Source organism: Chiroxiphia lanceolata, chromosome 17 (assembly GCF_009829145.1).
Source record: "Chiroxiphia lanceolata isolate bChiLan1 chromosome 17, bChiLan1.pri, whole genome shotgun sequence".
Taxonomy (NCBI): Eukaryota; Metazoa; Chordata; class Aves; order Passeriformes; family Pipridae; genus Chiroxiphia; species Chiroxiphia lanceolata.
Genome location: NC_045653.1, coordinates 4439702 through 4459011, shown reverse-complemented (window position 1 = coordinate 4459011; position 19310 = coordinate 4439702). Strand labels below are relative to the sequence as shown.

At 42.1% G+C, this 19310-nt stretch overlaps 1 protein-coding gene across 2 annotated transcripts in view; it reads right to left on the bottom strand.

The window, feature by feature from the left end:
* Positions 1 to 424: 424 nt before the first annotated feature.
* ARFGEF2 (ADP ribosylation factor guanine nucleotide exchange factor 2) overlaps positions 425 to 19310 on the bottom strand; it is a 34538-nt gene continuing 15652 nt past the window's right edge. For both annotated transcript variants that reach the window (XM_032704910.1, XM_032704911.1), the window contains 24 exons: positions 18942 to 19147; positions 17951 to 18035; positions 17686 to 17857; positions 17032 to 17183; positions 16723 to 16851; positions 16236 to 16394; positions 14906 to 15053; positions 13930 to 14029; positions 13140 to 13180; positions 12893 to 13062; positions 12125 to 12276; positions 11805 to 11977; positions 11229 to 11389; positions 10281 to 10411; positions 10045 to 10174; positions 9470 to 9605; positions 8507 to 8645; positions 8348 to 8402; positions 7985 to 8099; positions 7586 to 7716; positions 6426 to 6594; positions 5934 to 6072; positions 4591 to 4708; positions 425 to 3956 (listed from right to left, as the gene is read on the bottom strand). In XM_032704910.1, coding sequence (XP_032560801.1) covers positions 3780 to 3956; positions 4591 to 4708; positions 5934 to 6072; positions 6426 to 6594; positions 7586 to 7716; positions 7985 to 8099; positions 8348 to 8402; positions 8507 to 8645; positions 9470 to 9605; positions 10045 to 10174; positions 10281 to 10411; positions 11229 to 11389; positions 11805 to 11977; positions 12125 to 12276; positions 12893 to 13062; positions 13140 to 13180; positions 13930 to 14029; positions 14906 to 15053; positions 16236 to 16394; positions 16723 to 16851; positions 17032 to 17183; positions 17686 to 17857; positions 17951 to 18035; positions 18942 to 19147 — 3288 coding nt within the window. In that variant the 3' untranslated portion in view covers positions 425 to 3779. The remainder of the gene's footprint in view (positions 3957 to 4590; positions 4709 to 5933; positions 6073 to 6425; positions 6595 to 7585; positions 7717 to 7984; positions 8100 to 8347; positions 8403 to 8506; positions 8646 to 9469; positions 9606 to 10044; positions 10175 to 10280; positions 10412 to 11228; positions 11390 to 11804; positions 11978 to 12124; positions 12277 to 12892; positions 13063 to 13139; positions 13181 to 13929; positions 14030 to 14905; positions 15054 to 16235; positions 16395 to 16722; positions 16852 to 17031; positions 17184 to 17685; positions 17858 to 17950; positions 18036 to 18941; positions 19148 to 19310) is intronic.

The window sequence follows — 19310 nt, the reverse complement described above, 5'->3', positions numbered from 1 at the left end:
CGGGACACGGGATATGGGACATGGAGAGAGCAGGACACGGGATATGGGATAGGGACACGGAGAGAGCGGGACAGGAGGGAGAGGGATGTGGAAGAGGGACATGGAGAGAGCGGGACACGGGAGAGGGACACGGGAGCGGGACGGGAGGGAGCGGGATATGGGATAGGGACATGGAGAAAGCAGGACACGGGATATGCGATAGGGACACGGGGAGAGCGGGACAGGAGGGAGAAAGATGTGGAATAGGGACATGGAGAGAGCGGGACAGGAGGGAGCGGGATATGGGATAGGGTCAGGGGACCGGGACACGGCGGGAGGAGGGAACGCGCGGGGGGTACAAAACCCCAACCCCCCGAGCTCGCAGTGAACCCCCGGAGGCTCCGCAGCCTCTGAGCCCCCTCAGGAACTACAGGAGCAAAGAAGCAACGCTTCGTAAAACTTTATTGATTTATCACTTGATTAAAGCATGGAATATTATAACTACTATACATTGTATTTTCATGTAGAAAACTTTACATAGGTTTTCATATTATATAATTTTGGTATTCTGTCAAAACTCTATACATCCATTGGCAAGAAATGCTCTTTAAATTATTGATAGTAAATGCACTTAATATGGAGATATTAAAAAAACTTAGGCATTTTAAATATGTGAAAACATACATTTTACACAAATAAAGGTGCTGGACAAACTGAATTTACAGATTAAAGGGAACTGCACTTTTGATAGAATTACTATTTTTAATCTTTCTCCTTTTGAATAGTAAGACTGAGCTAAAATCTGGTGTGTGTTGGTTGTAGTGGACATTTTTTGAGATTGCTCTGTTTACCGTTTGGAAAGTGAGTCAGGAGACATGGATAACAAACTGCCCTAAAAAACACTTTTTCCTGGACTGCAAGACACAAAAGAATCAACACGAGGGGTGTTTCTAAGAGAGGTGTTTCTAATCGCCATGAAAAGGGAGTTTTAGGATTTCCCTCGTTAAATCCTCCCCAGCTCCCTCCTGAGGGGGTCTGGAATGAGACGGAACAGCAACAACTGGGGAGTCTGTATTAAGAGCAGTTAGAGAATCCTTTGAAGCACCACAAGTCCAAGAGGTGCCGTTCTCACCCTGTGTATTGCACAGTCCCGCTGTCAAGGCGGGGCCGGCCCCGCTCCCGGTCCCACCGGAGCCAACAAACCCCCGCGGCAGCAGAGTCGGGGGGAGGGAACGAGCCGGGAGCGCTGCAGGAGGGCTGAGCTCCACGGGGGGGTCTGGGGGCTCTGCCCTTCCTGACCGTGAGGAAAACCAACGAGTGCTGTGGACACAACCTGCACACACCCTGCTCGTTGCTCGGATGGGGACAACGACCCCAGACATGGGCCAGGATTAAGGCTCTGACCATCCCATTGCATCCCAGTCCCCCTCCTTCGCGCGCTGCAGGGTCTGGGAGGGCTGGATGTCACACACCCCACACTTCAGCAGTTTATAACCGGTGCAAATACAACAAAACCTTTTCTTAAGGAAAAGAACAGCCTCAGACCAAAGGCTGAAAGGAAGGATGGATTAAACATCCTTATCCTACATGCAGAGAGTGCAAATGCTGCCCCTTAGAGTAAAGAAAGCCCAGGAAGCAACTGTGAAGTCATTTAAGATCTCAAAATTGAGACTTGTTTCAAGACATGACTGTAGGGCTTTGAAACCTGTGACACACGGAGGAAGGTGCAGCTGGGCCAGTTTTGTGCCTGATGGGACACAAGGGAATACATTCCATGAGGCAGTGACACATTCCACATCGGAAAAATAACCATTCAGATATTTTCTTTAGGACTACCTAGGACCAGAAGGAAAGGAATAGCATATTCTTACAGATTTAAATAGAATTCAAATAAATACTTCATTTTCTGCAGTAACCAATGCAGTGACATTCCCAGGGAATGAGCAGCTACATGAGATGCAACACAAAAGGACATTTCAAACACAAGTTAAATACCAGCATTGCTTAATTTCAGTCTTTTGCTATTGTCATATATAGCCATATATTGCCTTCTACTAAATAGCAGTGTATAGATTTAACCTAATGGGCATTTAAAAGTCAAAAGAGCCACAACCACCATTTATTTTTCTTTGGTTAAAAATAAAAAGTAAAAATAAATTGTGAAAGCCTTGTCACTACTACTGACTGCAAAACCTTTCCCTAACAATGCTTACGTAGGACAAGCTGATGAACTGAGGAGCACCGTAGGAACCCTTTGGAAATAGCTCACTAAAAAAAAAAAACAACCAAAAAAACCCCAAAAAACAAAAACAAGAAAACAACAAAGACAGACAGCAAATTCCCAGCAGCTCAGAGAGGAGTATCCCAAGACAACCTCAACTCAGGCCATCCTACCAGGAAACTCAACTGAAAAAGCAGAATAACAGGTTATACACTTAGGACCATTCAAGTAGGTAGGTTGCAATTGTTTGTTTGTTTGTTTTTTCTTTAAATACTGTTCTATTTTAAGTTTGCTACTCTGGATAGCACAGCAGTTAATGTAACACTTTGTATGCATTATGTTAGGAAGTGAAGCCTTTTCTCTCACCCTGCCATGCTTTCCCACTTTAGAGAAGACTTAAAACCTGAAATTTAAAATTATTTCACAGGACAAGCTGGTATTCTGTCATGGAAACACTGTCACAAAAACCTGATGCAGTTCAAGGAAAGAAATAAAACTCTCCAGGGCAAAGCTGTGGTGTCACATCACGTTTGCTCCACAGGTACCTTCAGAGCACAGAAACTCTTAGAGCACATGGATGAACTTAGTTAATTTTGCTAGAGTTTTTTGGGAATTCAGTTTTTTTTTTTAGATCCCAACAGGAACTAACAGCTGAGAATAGAAATCATTTGCACAAATCAGAGGTTGCAGATCTGCAGTAAATGGAGACCAACTCGTGTTAAGGACAGGACTTCTTGCTAAACAGTCACAATTGCTGCTAAATACATTGAACTCAAGGGTCAAAAGGGTGGGTTTATTTGTTCTGAGCCTTGTCTCAGATGTTCCTCTGTATGATCTGTCCATGATCTGCCCATGTATGAAAGGAAATGGAAAGCTTTTTCTTTTTTTTTTTAACTACCTTTAAGTCAAGCCTAACAAGCTAAAGGGAGTAGATGCTATTGATGCTCCTGATGTAAAATCTTCCGTAAAACCAAAAATAAGTCTCAGAAGATACAGTACTGATATTTAAAAAAAGGTTTTTAAATTACTTGCTAAACAGGAGGAAAACCCTCTCTCCAAATATCCTATGGGCTGTCCACATCAACACCCCAGCCTGGCCTGGTCCTGGCCACAGAGGAAAGCCCAGAGGGGTCTCAGGTGGTTCCTTGGTCACTGCAGTCGAGTTTATTACGAACACATGAGCCAACATCACAAGGCTACACAACTACAGTCATTACTTCCAAGGGGCGTAATTTCTGTGGAGAGATCCAGCTGATTTATCAGCTCTAGCTGGGATGCAGGACCGAGCAGTGGATAAAAGACTGGGAGAGAGAGACCGGATCACGAAGATGACGAGCATTGAAACAGAGACTGTACACCTACTGTATTGACTCTCTGTAAGCAATCATTTAAATAAAACTGCTGACAGTTTTGTAGGATGGACAGAACAGGATTATTTTCCTCGTCCCCAAATGCCACTGTGGTAAGAATAACTTGCTGCCGTGGTGATACGCCAGGCTCCCATTTTTTCCCCGTCCACTTCAATCCATCTCTGGAGCACAGCTTTATGTACAGGCCCTGGTAGCAGCCCTGCTGGGGGCTACCAGGAGGGCAAGGTCCCTCCTGCTGTCCGTCCGTGCTCCTCCGTCCCGCAGATGTTGAACACGACCCCGATGCGCAGGAAGAACCTCCTGAGCACGGCGCGGAGCTCGGGGATCAGGTCGAACTGCATGAGCTCACACAGGTACGGGTAGTACGTGGACGCGTGTGCCCGGAACTGTCCAACACACAAACCACAACGTTATTCTCTACTGCTACAGGGGAACACAGAGGTTTTTCACACCCATGGCCACACCAACTTGGTAAAGCATCAGGTGCTGCCGAGCTCCGCGCGCGTCTGCGCAGCCGCCGCACACAGAGCCCTTGGCCCTTCGCAGAGTCAGACTGGTCTGTGGGGTGGTTCTGACACCACCTCGGCCTAGAGGTGGTATCAGGGACTATTGGTAGCAACGTCAATATTAGCATTCACTTTTCTTCAAAATTATTTCTGCCATCACTGTCAGGGAACTGAAATTCCAGTTTCACAGTGGTGAAATTCACCCCTCCCATTCTCGTGCAGCTGTAACACAGCACAAGCCCATCCATTATTGGAGAGTCACTGTGCTTCTATACGAAAGCTCTTCGGTAATTCTATCCCCATTCCCACACAGCTGAGAATTCCAGGGATGCAGCCCCATTCCCAAATGCAGAGTGCCTGCAGACAACAGACACTGCTGTACTGTGAGGAGAGCACTCGCCATGAGGAACTGCCACCTCCAGCAGGCATAGTAGTGCAGACTGAACTCAGACTGAAGCAGGAATGGAAAAACATACCTGAACACAAACAGACATGACTTCCAGCCCCTTCTTACCTTGTCATCACTGATTTTTAGCGTTTTTGTTAGAAACAACAGCAGGAGATTGGTCCAGGCTTCTCTGTGGCTTTCTGAGTTGACAGTAATAAAATATGCCAGGGCTTCACTGCACACACTGGAGAGAGGGCACAGTTCACACAAACCATAAAGAAAAAACACTTAAAAAGCTTTTTATAACATGCAGTTTGTCCTCTCAGTGTATCTTGTTTTCAAGCAAGATGCACTTCAATGGGAAAGCTTTCAATCACATGCAACAACTTTAACTACATAAATCTGTTTTGTCTTTTCTGTTACAGGAGTTGTTCCAGATAACTTAAAATACTTTTCATGTTGGCAACAGAGAACGATGGAGACAGAGATGGAAAAGCCTGATTTGCCCAATAAACATTTTGTAATTGAAGTGCTGTCACCTTCAACCTGCAAACACTATTTCCTGACCCTCATATGGGGACAGCTGAAGCAACAGCACCATGAGAGAGCTCTCCCTCCAAATCTAGGCTGTTTTAAAAAAGATCTGCAGAGCTCAGCGTCACAGATTAAAGAGGAATTATTATTGTATTAATAAATTTTTGGTCCCTGCTGCAGACTGTAAACACAAGGTACAAACTGTACCACTTACTATGGCTATTTTAGGACACACTTAATTAAAGAAGCAATGGAACCTTCCCTTTTACACACTAAGCAGATTAACACGTCCACAGATGCTGGTAGATCAGAATCCACTGCATTAGTGCCAACAGCAGGTTTGGAAGATCTTCACATTTGATCAGAGATTAGTAATTTGAACTTCTATGTACCAACAACCCATCCAAATACCTTTTTATATTTATTTAGCATGATTTTCTACATTTGTTTAAATTCCAGGTATACAGCATCTTACACTGCACTCCCTTTAGATTATTGTATCCTTTTATACCTCTGACTATCACTATGGACTCTGGTGGGAAAAGTACTCAGACATCATCACTTCTGTAAAGAAAAGCCTATGTCAGGCAAGAAGGTGCTTCCTTTGTTCAGGAAGATTGTTTCCTTACTGCTAAATTAACTTCTACTAGAGAATGGTTATATCTGTTTATCCATGGTCATCACCACAGACTGGGCTGTTTGTCCCCAGGGTGGGCTGTGGTGGCTGAGGGGGAACAGCCCTTGTCCCCAAGGTGGGATGTGGTGGCTGAGGGGGAACACCCCTTGTTCCCAGGCTGTGAGCTGTGGTGGCTGAGGGGGAACAGCCCTTGTTCCCAGGCTGTGAGCTGTGGTGGCTGAGGGGGAACAGCCCTTGTTCCCAGGCTGTGAGCTGTGGTGGCTGAGGGGGAACAGCCCTTGTTCCCAGGCTCTCCTACCTGAGCAGCCGCTGCTGAACCGCATCCCAGGAGTCCCGCCGGCTTTCATCCACGTACATCCGGAACAGGATCCTCAGGCAGCACGCCAAGCTGCTGGTCTCTTGTTTTAAGAGATTGGGTTTTGATTTACCCTTGAACCCTAGAGATCAGTCACACACAGGAAGAGAGGGAACATTCATGTTTGGAGTTACTGGCCAAAAATAAAGTTTATCAACACTACCTGCATTAGTGACTAGTGATGGTTTCTTGTTCAGATGGTATTGCCTCCTCTTTGATTTTGACTGAAACCTGATCTATTTATAAAGACATTTTACTACAGCAGTAGCAGCTGTGTAGCTCTACTTTAATCAAACAAAGCAGATAATTTAGCAAACAAAAGCATGCAACCTTCAGCTGAACCGTACAGGTTATTGCAAGTCACACTGTTGTGCTGCAATAGTTAAAGCCGAAGTGGAGCTCAGCACTTTTATCAAATAAAAATAAAAGCCTCACCTGCTCTCCATAACACAGTTCGCTGCTCATAGTTTGAGTTAAAGGCTTTTGAAAACGAATGAGACTCTTGCAGACAATCCAGTAACTTAAAGAGGTGATGAGAAGACATGTATTTGTACATTCCTTGGTCCTCTGTGTCAATGTGGATATCTGCATCCAGTGTGTCTCGCTAAGGGGCAGGGGAGAGAGAGCACATGCCATGACCCACACTAACTCCAAATTCCATTTTAGGTGCAAGTGCAGTATTGGTGTAATAAAACACAGAAGAGTGGTGCTGACAAAGATCAGAGTTGTACTCTTCTCAGTGAAGAGAGAAGTTATGGTCTATCCTAGTTACTGGTAAGAACATAAGAATAAAGAGCAAGGGGAGAACTCCCTTATCAAAGCATTACAGTCCAAGCAATACAATACGGAACATTTCTTCTCCTCTAGAAGCTGACTGAGTAGGTCTGTTGAATTCTGAAGAACATCAAAATGAACCACAAAAACAGTGCAAGTTTAAATGTTGCCTGGTGTAGAAATTCCCCATCTTTGGCTCACGTAAAATTTAATTAAACTGGTCAATATTTTTAGCTAATTTCACTAGGAATTTAATTATACCACCCCCAAAACATTACCTGAATGCACTAGGCCCAGAATTCTAGCTCAGGGCTTTATTAACAGCCAAGCAAGAGCTACTGTGCACTATTCCCTAGAATCAGAACTTTCAGGAACACTGATGTCTCCAAGGCTGGCGATGAGTGGAATCTTGACCACTGACTTTGCTCAAATTCAACTTCTGCAAAAACTCCTGTGCAAACATCCAGAGGCTGAGTAGAGCCTCAGCTGTGACTAAATGAAGACACTCAGACTAGAGAGCAGAAAAGAACACTTTCCCCAAAACAAACCAAAAACATTCTTGATGAGTATGCATTCATCGTAAAAAGAAAGATAATCTATTATATTGACAATTAAAATAAAGGCAATATAGTACTGCAACAGGCAGACTGCCAGGAAGCATTGGAGGCAGACCAAAAAAAACCAAAAACACAGCTTAAGAGTAATCTACACACACATTCAGGGTAGTGCTGAGTTATTAAAAGGAAGCAACTATTTTGTAAATAAACATCATAGTTTGTATTTTACTGTCACAACAAGGTCACAACTAAGTCTGATGGTACCTGAGCTGCAGCCATGTGCTCAGCATCCTCCTTCTTGCTTGTTGCTGGATAGAACACTATGTTATCAATGGTCTGTATCAACTCCAGCTGCACCACACACTTGATAAGGAGGCCGGCAAATAGCTTCTGGTCTAATGAAATGGAGCAACACAAGTTTCAGAAGCAACTCATAGCAGTTCACTTACAACAGGCTAACAAAACAGGACATTGCCATTAGCATTTTGGTAGTTAGTGATGCTGTGAATTATCTTCTAAAGAGAAAATCTCTGCAAGGCATGAACACAAGTTGCAAAGATATACCCCAAGTTTAAGTGCCCCAAAACTTTCTGCACAGAACTACAGAAGTGAACTAAGACTGGCTATAAAAATGCATTGAAAAAGCTTGCCCTTTTTCCTTACTTGTATAAGGACCACCTTTCCAGCTCTCATCTGTTGGATTTGAATATTGACTTTGTCCTCTTTCGGAAGCATTTTTATCCATGCTGCTTAAAGACTGATGATCCAGGTCCAAATCCTAGAAGAGAATGCAGAGCAATTCCAGCAATCCAAAACACTAACCCTCAACCAGCTATCAGTTTTCAGATGACTTCACTCATCTTAGATTCAAAGGCTTCCTGAAGCCATTCTTTACATCCCTTTTTTACAATGACACCAAATACTGTCAATTCCTTGTCAAGTGTATTGACTGTAACAGAATATTTCAAAAGTTGACCTAACACAAACCCCTTTAAAGTCAGTTTATTGCCCTGAATTAATTCTTACCAAGTGTTTTTCAGATGAATCTTCCTCCATTCCCACAGGCCTCCACGTCAGCAAGCTTCACAGAGCAAAAAAAACCAACCAAACAGAACAAAACAAAAAAGGTAAATATTGTTGCTCTGGAATTGGGTATTAGTATAAGAATTAAATTTATGAACTTACACATGAGGAATAGTTGTTTTGAAGATTTCTAGCATACAATTGCATGTCTGGCCCCAGACTTCAGGGCTGAATTTCTGTCCATTGAGTATTACCAGGTTTTCCAGGCAGTTTGTACCTGATCGTGCCAACTGCTCATTATCTGTGAAAAGAAACATTCCATATTTATCAATATCTACAATATCAATGAAAAATTAGGCATTGCCTATTACTGCTCCATTAACAGTTTATACTAGTACTGTGAAATTCATGGTGTCTTGGCTCAAAGCCTACCTGTAAAGTATGTTACAACAATATCAATCTGAGGAACCTACTGAATAAAAAATAGTTTCAACCTTCACAAGATGGAAATCCAACCAGGGAAGGCAAAGGACAGGACAGAAGCAGAAAGGAAGCACACAGTGAGACAAAGGAAGGAAAAGCAGCAATTATAAACTTATGATTTCCTGCAAGATCATCCCCCCAGATTCCATGCTGCCAACATGCAGGATTTCAGGTGTAGGTGTTGGAGCTTGAAAGAAAACATGTTCTTCAGGAAGTTGTATTTGAAAGCACTCAGTGGGTGGGAGAAGGGGGGAAAGGTGCAATGAGAGAAAAGGAAAAAAGAAAAAAAACCCAGAATGTACGTAAATACCTATATGTGTAAATAAAGGAGGTAATGTATCCCTGCAGTCAAACTGAGGAAGGTGTTGGCAGAAGGCTCAGGAGATTAACACCACCTTCCAAAAGCCTTTGCTGTGTCACAGTAACACCACGAGCACATGATGAACACAGAAACAGAAGAGCTGCCCAAATCATTAAATAGATTGGTGCTCAAATATTCAAGATACCACATCAATACACTGCATAACATACTGCCCCCCCATGGTAGCTTCTGTTCTTCCAAAATTCAGGTGCCTTTCCCCCCCTTGAATAATGAACATTTAAAAATAAGATTTATTCAGAAGATACAAGTAAATAAGGTACCTTGTTTTACACACCAGTGTAACTGTGCAAGTATGTCGGGAAGGAGGATCTCGTGCAAAGCCTCGTAGAACTGGGTGAAGACGTCGCAGATGGCGTAGAGCGCGTGGTTGCACGTCGTGGTCATCCACTCGGACTTCTGGGGGAGAGAATGGAAAACCTTTGGGTTTATGTGGGTTCCTCCACGGTGATTTGGCTTATACCTGGCTGCTCAACAAAAGACACGGCCTCTGAGGAGAGGAGGAGAACCCAGACAAAACTAAAGCCTCACGACTGCAGGTGTCTGGTCAGAAGCTCCGAGGTGGCCACATGAACACAGTTCAGAAAACTGCATATGTTCACAACAGAGAACATTCCCCTTGAAAATAATCAGACAGACAGAACACACAGAGAGGTCACTGGACACTATGACAAGTTTCATTCATGCCAAAGAACTCAACACAAAATGTGTCGTAAAGGCTGGGGCACTATGGCAAAACACTGACAAGACAAACCACACAAAATGCTGCCTTGGTTGTGCAAGTTCTTAAAAGCAGAACTCTAAAAAATGCTTGCTTTGAGGGTTTTCTTGCTTTTACCTCTGTTTGTTGTTCAGGGAGTTTCATATTATCAAAAATCCGAAACACAATTCTGAACAGATCTTGCCACCAGTGCTTTTCAAAGGTATGCCCGTAACTCTTCATGATTTCAAACATCACTGTTAAGCCTCTATAAACAAAACCAAACAATTAAAGGAACAGATGTTACAATGAGTTCCAATGACCTCTTTAATAACTGAATTTAAGAAAAAGGAAAAAGAGAAAAGCTTTATTACCTTGTTCGAACATCTAATTTGCAACGATTGATGATACAAGAAAGTTCAAATAAAATGGGAAACCATCCTCTGACCCATACTCTGTCCCCAGGAGCCACATTCATGTCATCACTTGTGTATTCTCTTAAAACCTTCAAGATGGGCAGGAAAAAAAAAAGATTTAAAACCAACAATCTTAAAAAAATCTTTAAATGTGACAGATTTAGATACTACTAGTGGCACAGATAGACTTGGAAAGTTAGCTTAGTTCCTACTGCAACCCTCAAATCCTGTAAAATATAAATGTAAGATGTAACTATTTGCAAAAATACTGGAAAAAATATATGGAAATAAATACTTCAATCTGTTTTACTTCAGTCCAACTAAAGGCCTTACAAGTTATCAAGGTTTGGACTTTTTAGAAAGCAACTTTAACAGGGACAGACAACTGTCATATAAATATAGGTAACAAGGAAACCTAAAATTGGCAGAAACCAGTTCTACACTTCTCTAGTACCTTGAATGCTGTGTGCACTGGGACATGCAACTGTAAAGGAACTCCAGGCTCTCTTCAGCCAAGTGATTATTACATTCAGTCTTCACACAACAGACTGATGTAGAAAAATATGCAAGTTTGTATCCAACTAAACTAGGCAGAATTAGGGGTGACAGAACAAAAGGTATTGCTTTCCAGGTCATCCTAACACTACAGAACCACAAAAAAACCCAAACAAGGACTACTTCATTTGGTTATTTCCAATTTGGACTTATAAGACTGAACATTTTTTAATTAGCCCTAGTTTACTGCTTACATAACACCAAAATCACTCCTAAATCCGAACAAGCTTTTAATACAAACACTTGCAATTGAAGTTTAAGTCTGAAAGCTCGCTCTTAGAAACAAGATTAGTCTCTTTTTACCAGTAGAAGAGAGAGTGAGAATGCACAAGGGTAAGAATTCCAATATACCTGTGGTCTCTCTGAGACATATTTTGCACAGTAGCGAATAAGCCTTATGGCCTCCATGCTGGTGTCTGGGAAGGCAACGTTACAGGCAAACTCAGAGAGGCATTTTACTGCATCCTGAAACGAGTCAATTGCTGCTGGGAAATGCTGCTGGAAAATATTTGCTGTGAAGAACAAACAAATACGCTTCTTAAAATTTACTGGTATTGAAATCCATAGATAAACTGCATCGATCTAGACATGGCAACCACGGTACACACTACAGGACAGACAAATGTGGAAGGACCACATCTTCTACATTTCATATGGTTCTTTGCCTTCTCTTGCACTCTTCCCAATCCCACCCCACCAACTGCATTCTGAAGTTCTACAGCACAGTATCTGTATCTAGTTTTTCCTGTTCATAGCAATCGGGACACTTAGTGGGTATGACCCAGCTGCAGAGTTTAAACAATCTGGCTGCAAGGTCTTGTGTTTATTTGCCTGGAAATACCAAAGGCTTGTTCAGGTGAGCCTTTTAAAGCAGCCTCATAGCAGCAAAGCTAATTTGGGTACTTGCATCTGTCAAGCACTACTTACTGACTATGTGTGCTGTAGTCTGAAAGGCCAGTTCCACAATATTCCCATCGTGGTCTGACGCCGCCTGGTGAAAGACTGCAAAGATATTTTTCCAGCCTGAACGAATGTTACCAGCTTGAGAGTTCACCATCTGAGCAATACAGCGTATCACCATGTCCCGAATAGTCGGAGATCTTCAAAAAAATAAACAGGAAAGCAAGACTTTACACTGGCACAAAGCAACTGCCCCACTTCCACGCACCAGACCACCTAACCCACACCCAGTGACACACTTAAGTAGGACTAAAGAAAGACAAAGCAGAGGTTGCAGTGTCTCACACCTGTTTTTCTTCATAATATGCTCAAAAGGCCTTAGGAAGTCTTTCTGGAAGCGGAAGTTGGCCAACTCTCCCTTCTCAAGAAATTTCATTGACAGTTGCCTTAATGAGTCTACGGCGAAGATGGCGACGTCTTCATTAGGGTTACACCCAACCTGGGAGAAAAGCATAGTTTCAAACACTTATCAGCTCATGTATCACTCACATGAGTAACAGATTCATCATTCCAGTTCCATCTCAGCCCCCTAAAAATCGCTGGCACGTTCTAGTGTTCAGATATTTAGGAAATACGGGGTTCCTCTTGAAGGAGGCTTTTTGTCATTTGATTCATCTGAACAGACCTGTGGATTTTGTATACAACAATGCAGAACTCTAATAGCCAGCTAGATGCTAAAAAATAATAAAATAAAAATCTTAGGTTAAAAAAATCCAACTAAAACATGGTTCAGTTGCCAAGGAAAACAACTGTTCCAGGATCATCTGTGCACATTTTAGAGGAAATTAACTTGGCATTTGCTCAGAAAGACAAGACAAAGAAAAACTACAAATACAAAATGACATAATAAAGTGATTAAAGATCATTACCATAAACATTTCCATTTCTATTTATACACTTTAGATTTTTAAATGAGTGCTTCCTGTAGGTGCCTTGAATGGAACTTTTTTTTTTCTCAATATCACAGCTTAAGCCACTAAGGACACAGAAGGAAAAAGCTGATTAAAGAAATCCTGCTATTCACATATGTTCTGTAACTTGATTTGAACAAGCACCTTATTGAAGTGATCTCCAATCACGTGCCAGATCCTCGACCACTGCAGCCTGATGCGGTTCATGTTGTAATAGGAGATCTCCACGATCTTCTGCAGGCTGAACATGCGAGGGTGGTGCGGGGAAGCCAGTTCATCCATGGACACGGCACAGAGCCACCGCACAAAGTCCACTGCACAGGAGAAGCCTGCAGTGAGCCCAGAGGTTCCACTGCAGGGCCCCTGTGACCCACTGCTGCTCAGTACGTACCTATGGCATTCCCATCCAGCCGAGTCGAGCCCATAAATATCCTACGGAACAAAGGAACGAGTTGGAGTTTCAGCTGCGCATCCACAGGAGTCAAACACATCCCAGGGTTGTAGAACGAGGTCAGCACATCTCCTGGGAGTATTTCACAATCCTCCATGCCATGAACTCTGCAACTGTTTTATTCTTACCCCTTGGCAGCAGTTCATGCCCCTTTCCTTAGCCTAAGCATTCTCCTCCCCGCTCCAAGTCACAGTCTCCTGTGCTCATGTCCTGCTGCAGGAGCAGGCACAGGCTCATCGTTTTATCCAGAGCAAGTAATGCTGGAACACTCATTTGGGTGACAGTATGTTAAATTTCACAGGGACAATAAACAGACATTAAGGAAGCTTTGCTGCAAGACTTGGATGCCAGCCACCTGCTTGATCTTAACATGGTCTGGGAACACGGTCAGCAGTGGCTGCCAAAACAGACTGGAGGAAGACTAAGGATGCACTGTTGGCCCTTCTCCCACTTCAGCTGTTCAGTCTCAAGAGGAGTTCAGACCACTGACAGCGGTCCCAAATCTTTTGGACTTTGATGCTGGACATCAAACAGACACATGTATGTTAGAATAAATGCTGCAAGCCTGAATGTGTAACTCTATGGACTTGCACAATAGTTTCAGTAATTATTAAGAAGTCCCATTCCAACACATGGTTTAGGACAGAAGCACATCTTTAGACAACATATCAGAAGGGAGCCAACAAAGATAAGGATTTAGATAAGAGTGCAGGGGTTCCATTCTCAGTACCTGTCCACTGCCACCACCACGCTCTGGGAGCTGGTCTCCCCCACGGACTCCTGGATGCTCGCCATGTGCCGTTTGTCAGCCCCACTCCCAACCAGGTTCCCTTCAACAAAGCCATTAAAAACCTGCATTTAGCATCATGAAATCGTGACTTGATATTAACTCCAACATTAAACAAACAGATAAAGAGAAGTGACTACTGCTTCCAGTTACCATGTCATTTCTAAGGAGCAGATGGTGCCCTTGCCAGATCCGTGCCAGATTATTACAAAGTTAAACACAATTTTCATTAAGATGATATGATGCTGTTAATAAAATTGGAAATTATAAAATATTCTTTTAAAATATGAACTATAAGTCAGATACAAGCAGTTAATGCCATAACAGTTCTGTATTCATCATCATCATGTATAGCATCCACTCCAGAGTATTTTCAAATTAAAATGCTTCCTTAATAGTTTTCCAAAGATTAAGGCAACTTGCCTTGTCTCTCTAATTTACAGCCTAAAATCTAAGGTTTGCTTCTTGCATATACTGCAGAAACAACAGGAATTGGAACAGCAAGCCCAACATGCAGAGATCAGAAATTCCTTTGGAAAACAAATTATCAGTCATTGAAACATCTATTTATTCCTAAAGATAAATGGCTTACTATGAACAACTGAGCATAAAAAAATAACTGATAAGACTTGTAACAAAACCATGTGTGGTAAAACAGTTTTGGAAACAGTGCATTCCAACAAATAAATCTGGAGGCGTTGTTAAACAGCTTAACCCAATTCCAAAGTTAGAGCAGATTTGGTAATTATAAACACGTCTTGAAATATACATTTGTTTTTGTTTTTGTTTTTTTTTAAGGTTCAATAATCCAATGGGAAGTAAGGAAATATATTTGAATATCTTATAACACTGAGTATTCTTAGCCATCCTACTTCGTTGACATGTGCACTTTTGTGAAGTCCAGGATGAATCATCTTACCTAATCCCAGGCCCATGAACTCCTCCCCTGCAGAGGCATAGCCCTTAATGCTGCCTTCCCTCTCACGCCCAGAGCCAGACAAATACCGAGTTTTCACGCCAGTTCCTATGAGCTGTGCCAGTTCCAGCTGGCTAATACATTTCAAGATCTACAACCAAAAGAAATTAAACATTGTGTTTCTGGACACCACCATATTTTTATTTCTAACATATATATATATATTTAATATTTATAAGCTTCCCAGGTTCTCCAACCTTTAGAACACCTTTGACCCAACAACAGCTTTGATGTAGCTGAAACATTACCAGTAAAACTAAGAATGAAGTTGAGTGATTCCTTCAAGATCAGCCACCATGAATCATTCCAGCACAAGAATAAAATAAACAGTGCCCAAAAATCTAACTTGGATCTCTAACTATTACAGGAAGCCTTTTTATTACTTCTCACAGCATCAAGACTATAAACAACTTGGAGCTGATCTTCTAGAGACTTCAATGTCCATCGTTCATCTCTAGAGAGATGAAGAGACTGAACCATTGCAGCCATCACCACCTAAAGTAACGATGGTCCAACCTAGAGAGTGTAAATGCCCATGTTGTCAATCAACTATCAGCACAAAATTCCCCATCTCTTCCCTCCTCCTCCTCCTCCCCTGCCATGTTTGGCCTGGCACAGGCACCTGGGAGGGTGTGCTCTGAGCCAGGTCCGAGGCACTGTCAGCTGTGGCACCTTTTGGTTCGTATCATGTAGCCCAAGATAGTGCCAGAGAACACAATGCAGCAGGAATGCCCCTTTTAGCAGCAGCACACATTTAGAGCTCATTAAAAGAGCTCCTGGAAAACAGGCTTTAAAAATACATATGATCCTGATAGCCTCTCCTTACCTATCCCCAACCAAATTATTTCAGCCCTAATTTTTCATGTTCTTAGGTGTAAATGTTGCCAAACACTGCACACAGACAGGTCTGGACCTGTGAACTAGAGTATTTTTGTTTCCATGAACAAGAATACATTAGTTGACATGCAGAATTCTCTGGAGCCAAATGACATTTTTAATATTGTTTTAACTTCATATCTAACACACCCTCAAAAATTAGAGTATTGTCACACAGTCTCTACAGGGTCTTCCAAAAAAACCAGCAGTGCATTATTTTTTATATATGTGTGTGTGTGTGTGTATATGCACACACATTTATATCAAAAATCCCACTAACAATATAATGCACTTCCTCCACATTTTCAAGAGGGTTCTGGGAGCTGATAGAAGAAAAAATATCCTGCAGGTTTTCAAAGGACACCACAGTTTATTATTTAACCTAATCAATATTTACCTCGTGCCAAGAATTCCCGAGATAGTTGCCATCTGTGTGAGCAACTGTAATGAGTGTCTTAATGGTATCAATGTTCTTCTGTTTCATTTCTGTAATGCTGGAACTGGCAGTCAACAAGGAAAATCGAGCAAGGGCCTGTACATAAGCATCTCGTTCAAGCTACAAGACAGAGAAACAAACATCGTAATCGAGTCCCTGAAAAAGCAGAGAAAGTAATTTGCCTCCACAATTTTCCTTCCACAGATAGCTGGCACTGTTAGAACACCTTCCACCTTAAGGAGAGCATGATGTCAGTTAGCAAATGCTCTTAATAGAAGACACAGCAAGAAAAAGGAAAGCAGAGTTGAAGAAAACTTGATTATATCAACATCTTTTACTATTTCAGGAAAGCAGATGAGACAATTCATTTTCTACATATAAGCTGTTATTGATCCTTCACCTGCCTCCCAGAACTCTTAGCAAGCCCCAGGCTAAGTCTGGTACCAACCTGCATTCCAAAGATACAAGCTATCCTAATGGCACAGCGTATTCCTTCCAAACACAGAGATGCAACCTCTGTGTCATCACAATTCTGCAAGCCAACACTGTAAGCTGCCAGCAATGGAGTCCAGACGAGCTAAAGAGAGGAAGAAAGTAAGTTCAGAAGTCTGTTACGATTTTAGCCCAAAACACTGGGTCACTGAAATCAAATACACCCAGCTGTTGCACTACCAAACTCTTCAGAGTAACTTTTCACTTTTTTTCCCCATGCTTAAAGCTCTTGGTAACGAAGACCCAGTGAGAAGCTGGCACTCACTTTGAACATGGGCCTGACGTGGTCGAGGTGAGTGGCGCTGGTGAAAGGCGCCTTGGCGTGGCTCACTGCCTCCATCAGGGCCTTGGCTGTCTTTGCCATCTGCTCCATCTCCAAGTTGTACAACAGCCTCCGCTGCTTCTCGTTGGCCACACCTAAGGGGAACACCACCCACTCACACTGATGCCTTTTTTATATAAGAGCATATTCCCTGTCTTCACACTGAGCATCACAAAACGTTAAATAAAGGTATTTGCAAAGGAAACCTAAAGGTAAAAAAATCTTTCAGAATGTTACAAGTCAGGAGGCTGTCCAAGGTTGCAAGCAAGGAATTCCAGGACTAAAAATCACACACAAACTTAAGACTTTATTCTATACAAAATAACTAATTCAGCCCTTTACTGTATGACACGTGCTATGACCTAATCATTCCAAGTCAGAGGTGCAAAGTCATTTTGCCTGTAGAAATGGATAGAAAATCCTTCATCTTCTTAGTTTCCCATCCCCAAAAACGAAACTAGCCCTCACCAACTTGATAAATAAATTAAAAACTTAGTGTTTCTTTATCCTTATACTAAAGGCTGCAACTTCAATTTTCAAGCAAATTAATTTTCTTCCTATTTTGATTCAGGAAATCTGCAAAAGGGTTCTTCTTACTTGGTTTACTACACTTGGTTGTAATTGCATATTCTTTTGTCTCTTTCATGGCAATTTTCTTTCCTTCTATTTCTTCATAGATTGTGGATAAATACTCTACTGGCAGGTCTTTACTGTCATTGATTCCTCGATTCATTTTAATGTACTGCTCCTTTGTCATTTTATTTTTTACCTGTAAAAAAGAATGGAAATTGAATATCAGATTTTGAATGCAAGTTCCAGGGAGACTTGAACTTCTAGAAGTTTAGTCTTTTTAAATTCCTACCTGTGGACTGTGCAGGTCTGTAGTCAGCATTATAATGGAATATGCCAAAACATAGGCAGTGTCAGCACTAGCAAATAGTGTTTGCCTGAGGGAGGAAAAAACAAAAGAGGTTTATAGAGCCTCAATTCCTCAATCCATTAGCTCTAGTTCTATATGCAAGAAAAATATCCAGAAGTGCTCTGGATTCAACCAAAGTGCTAACAGAGCCTGAAGCCAGCAGTTAGAAACACCTCAAGCCCCAGATGGTTTAAAATGCAAATAAAAAGGAAAAAAAAAAAAGCATCATCTCTACAATACGGAAAACTAATGGTGACCAAGATCTTCAAGTACATTCATAAAGATTATACATTATCCTTCTTTGGGTAATTCCACAAAAGTTACAGGACAGGTTATTTTTCACTCCCAGGGTTTCATAAAGAATGACAAAACCAACCCAGTGATGTATCACCTGGACTAAAGAATGGGAATCAATTAAGCCTGACATGGAGCTAAACTTCAGTGCTAGTTTATCACATCAGGAACAATAGCAACGTTGTCTATTTGGTATCAAATAACATATACACACTTTGTTCCACATCTGACGGGCAAGCAAAAACATTGTAATGTCATATTAGCTGTTTATGTCATGAATTTTTAATTTTAGCAATTGCTTCTACTGTTTTTTATGCTTGACTGATCTACATTTGTTTAAAAATGGAACAGCTAGTACAGAGACAATTTAACAAACTTAGGGCTTCCCTCTTCCAGTAATTCCTTCTGGTAAATCCTTTCCAGCAACAGGATTTAAGGAAATGCCAGGATCAGTATACTTCCTATCCAAAGTTTCCATCTTGCCCAGCTGCTGAGGAGGTTCAGCACCAGGATCAGCAGCAAGATCTGCTCCTCACACAAGCCTGGTACGAGCTTAAGTTACCCCTCGTCCCTAAGGGCCACAAACAGCACAGCAGGGAACGTTCTTCAGGCATTTGTCCAACACAAAGGTTTGAATTACCGTTGGTTGCACTCAATGTATCTAGCAGCAAACTTCTCCATTAATCTATCGATCTTCTGGGCTTCACCTGGCAGACGAAAACCTTCCAGAAATATACGCAGAGCAGAGACAAAGTCTTTTCCACAGAAATCAAGCTGGTCTACATAGGCATACATCACTTCCTTGTTAAACTTGTTGCTTTCCCCAAGAAATTCCCCTACTTGAGTCTAAAAACACAAGAGACAGTTATTACTGTGCAATCCAACTGCCAGCTTTGCAAGAAGGTTTCTAGCCCAAGAGTTGCACAGCTCAGTTTTGTAAGGCTGACACGCGTCGCTGAGTGGGCAGAGCAGCCCTGGGAGGGGTGGCAAGAGACAGGGGCATTGGATG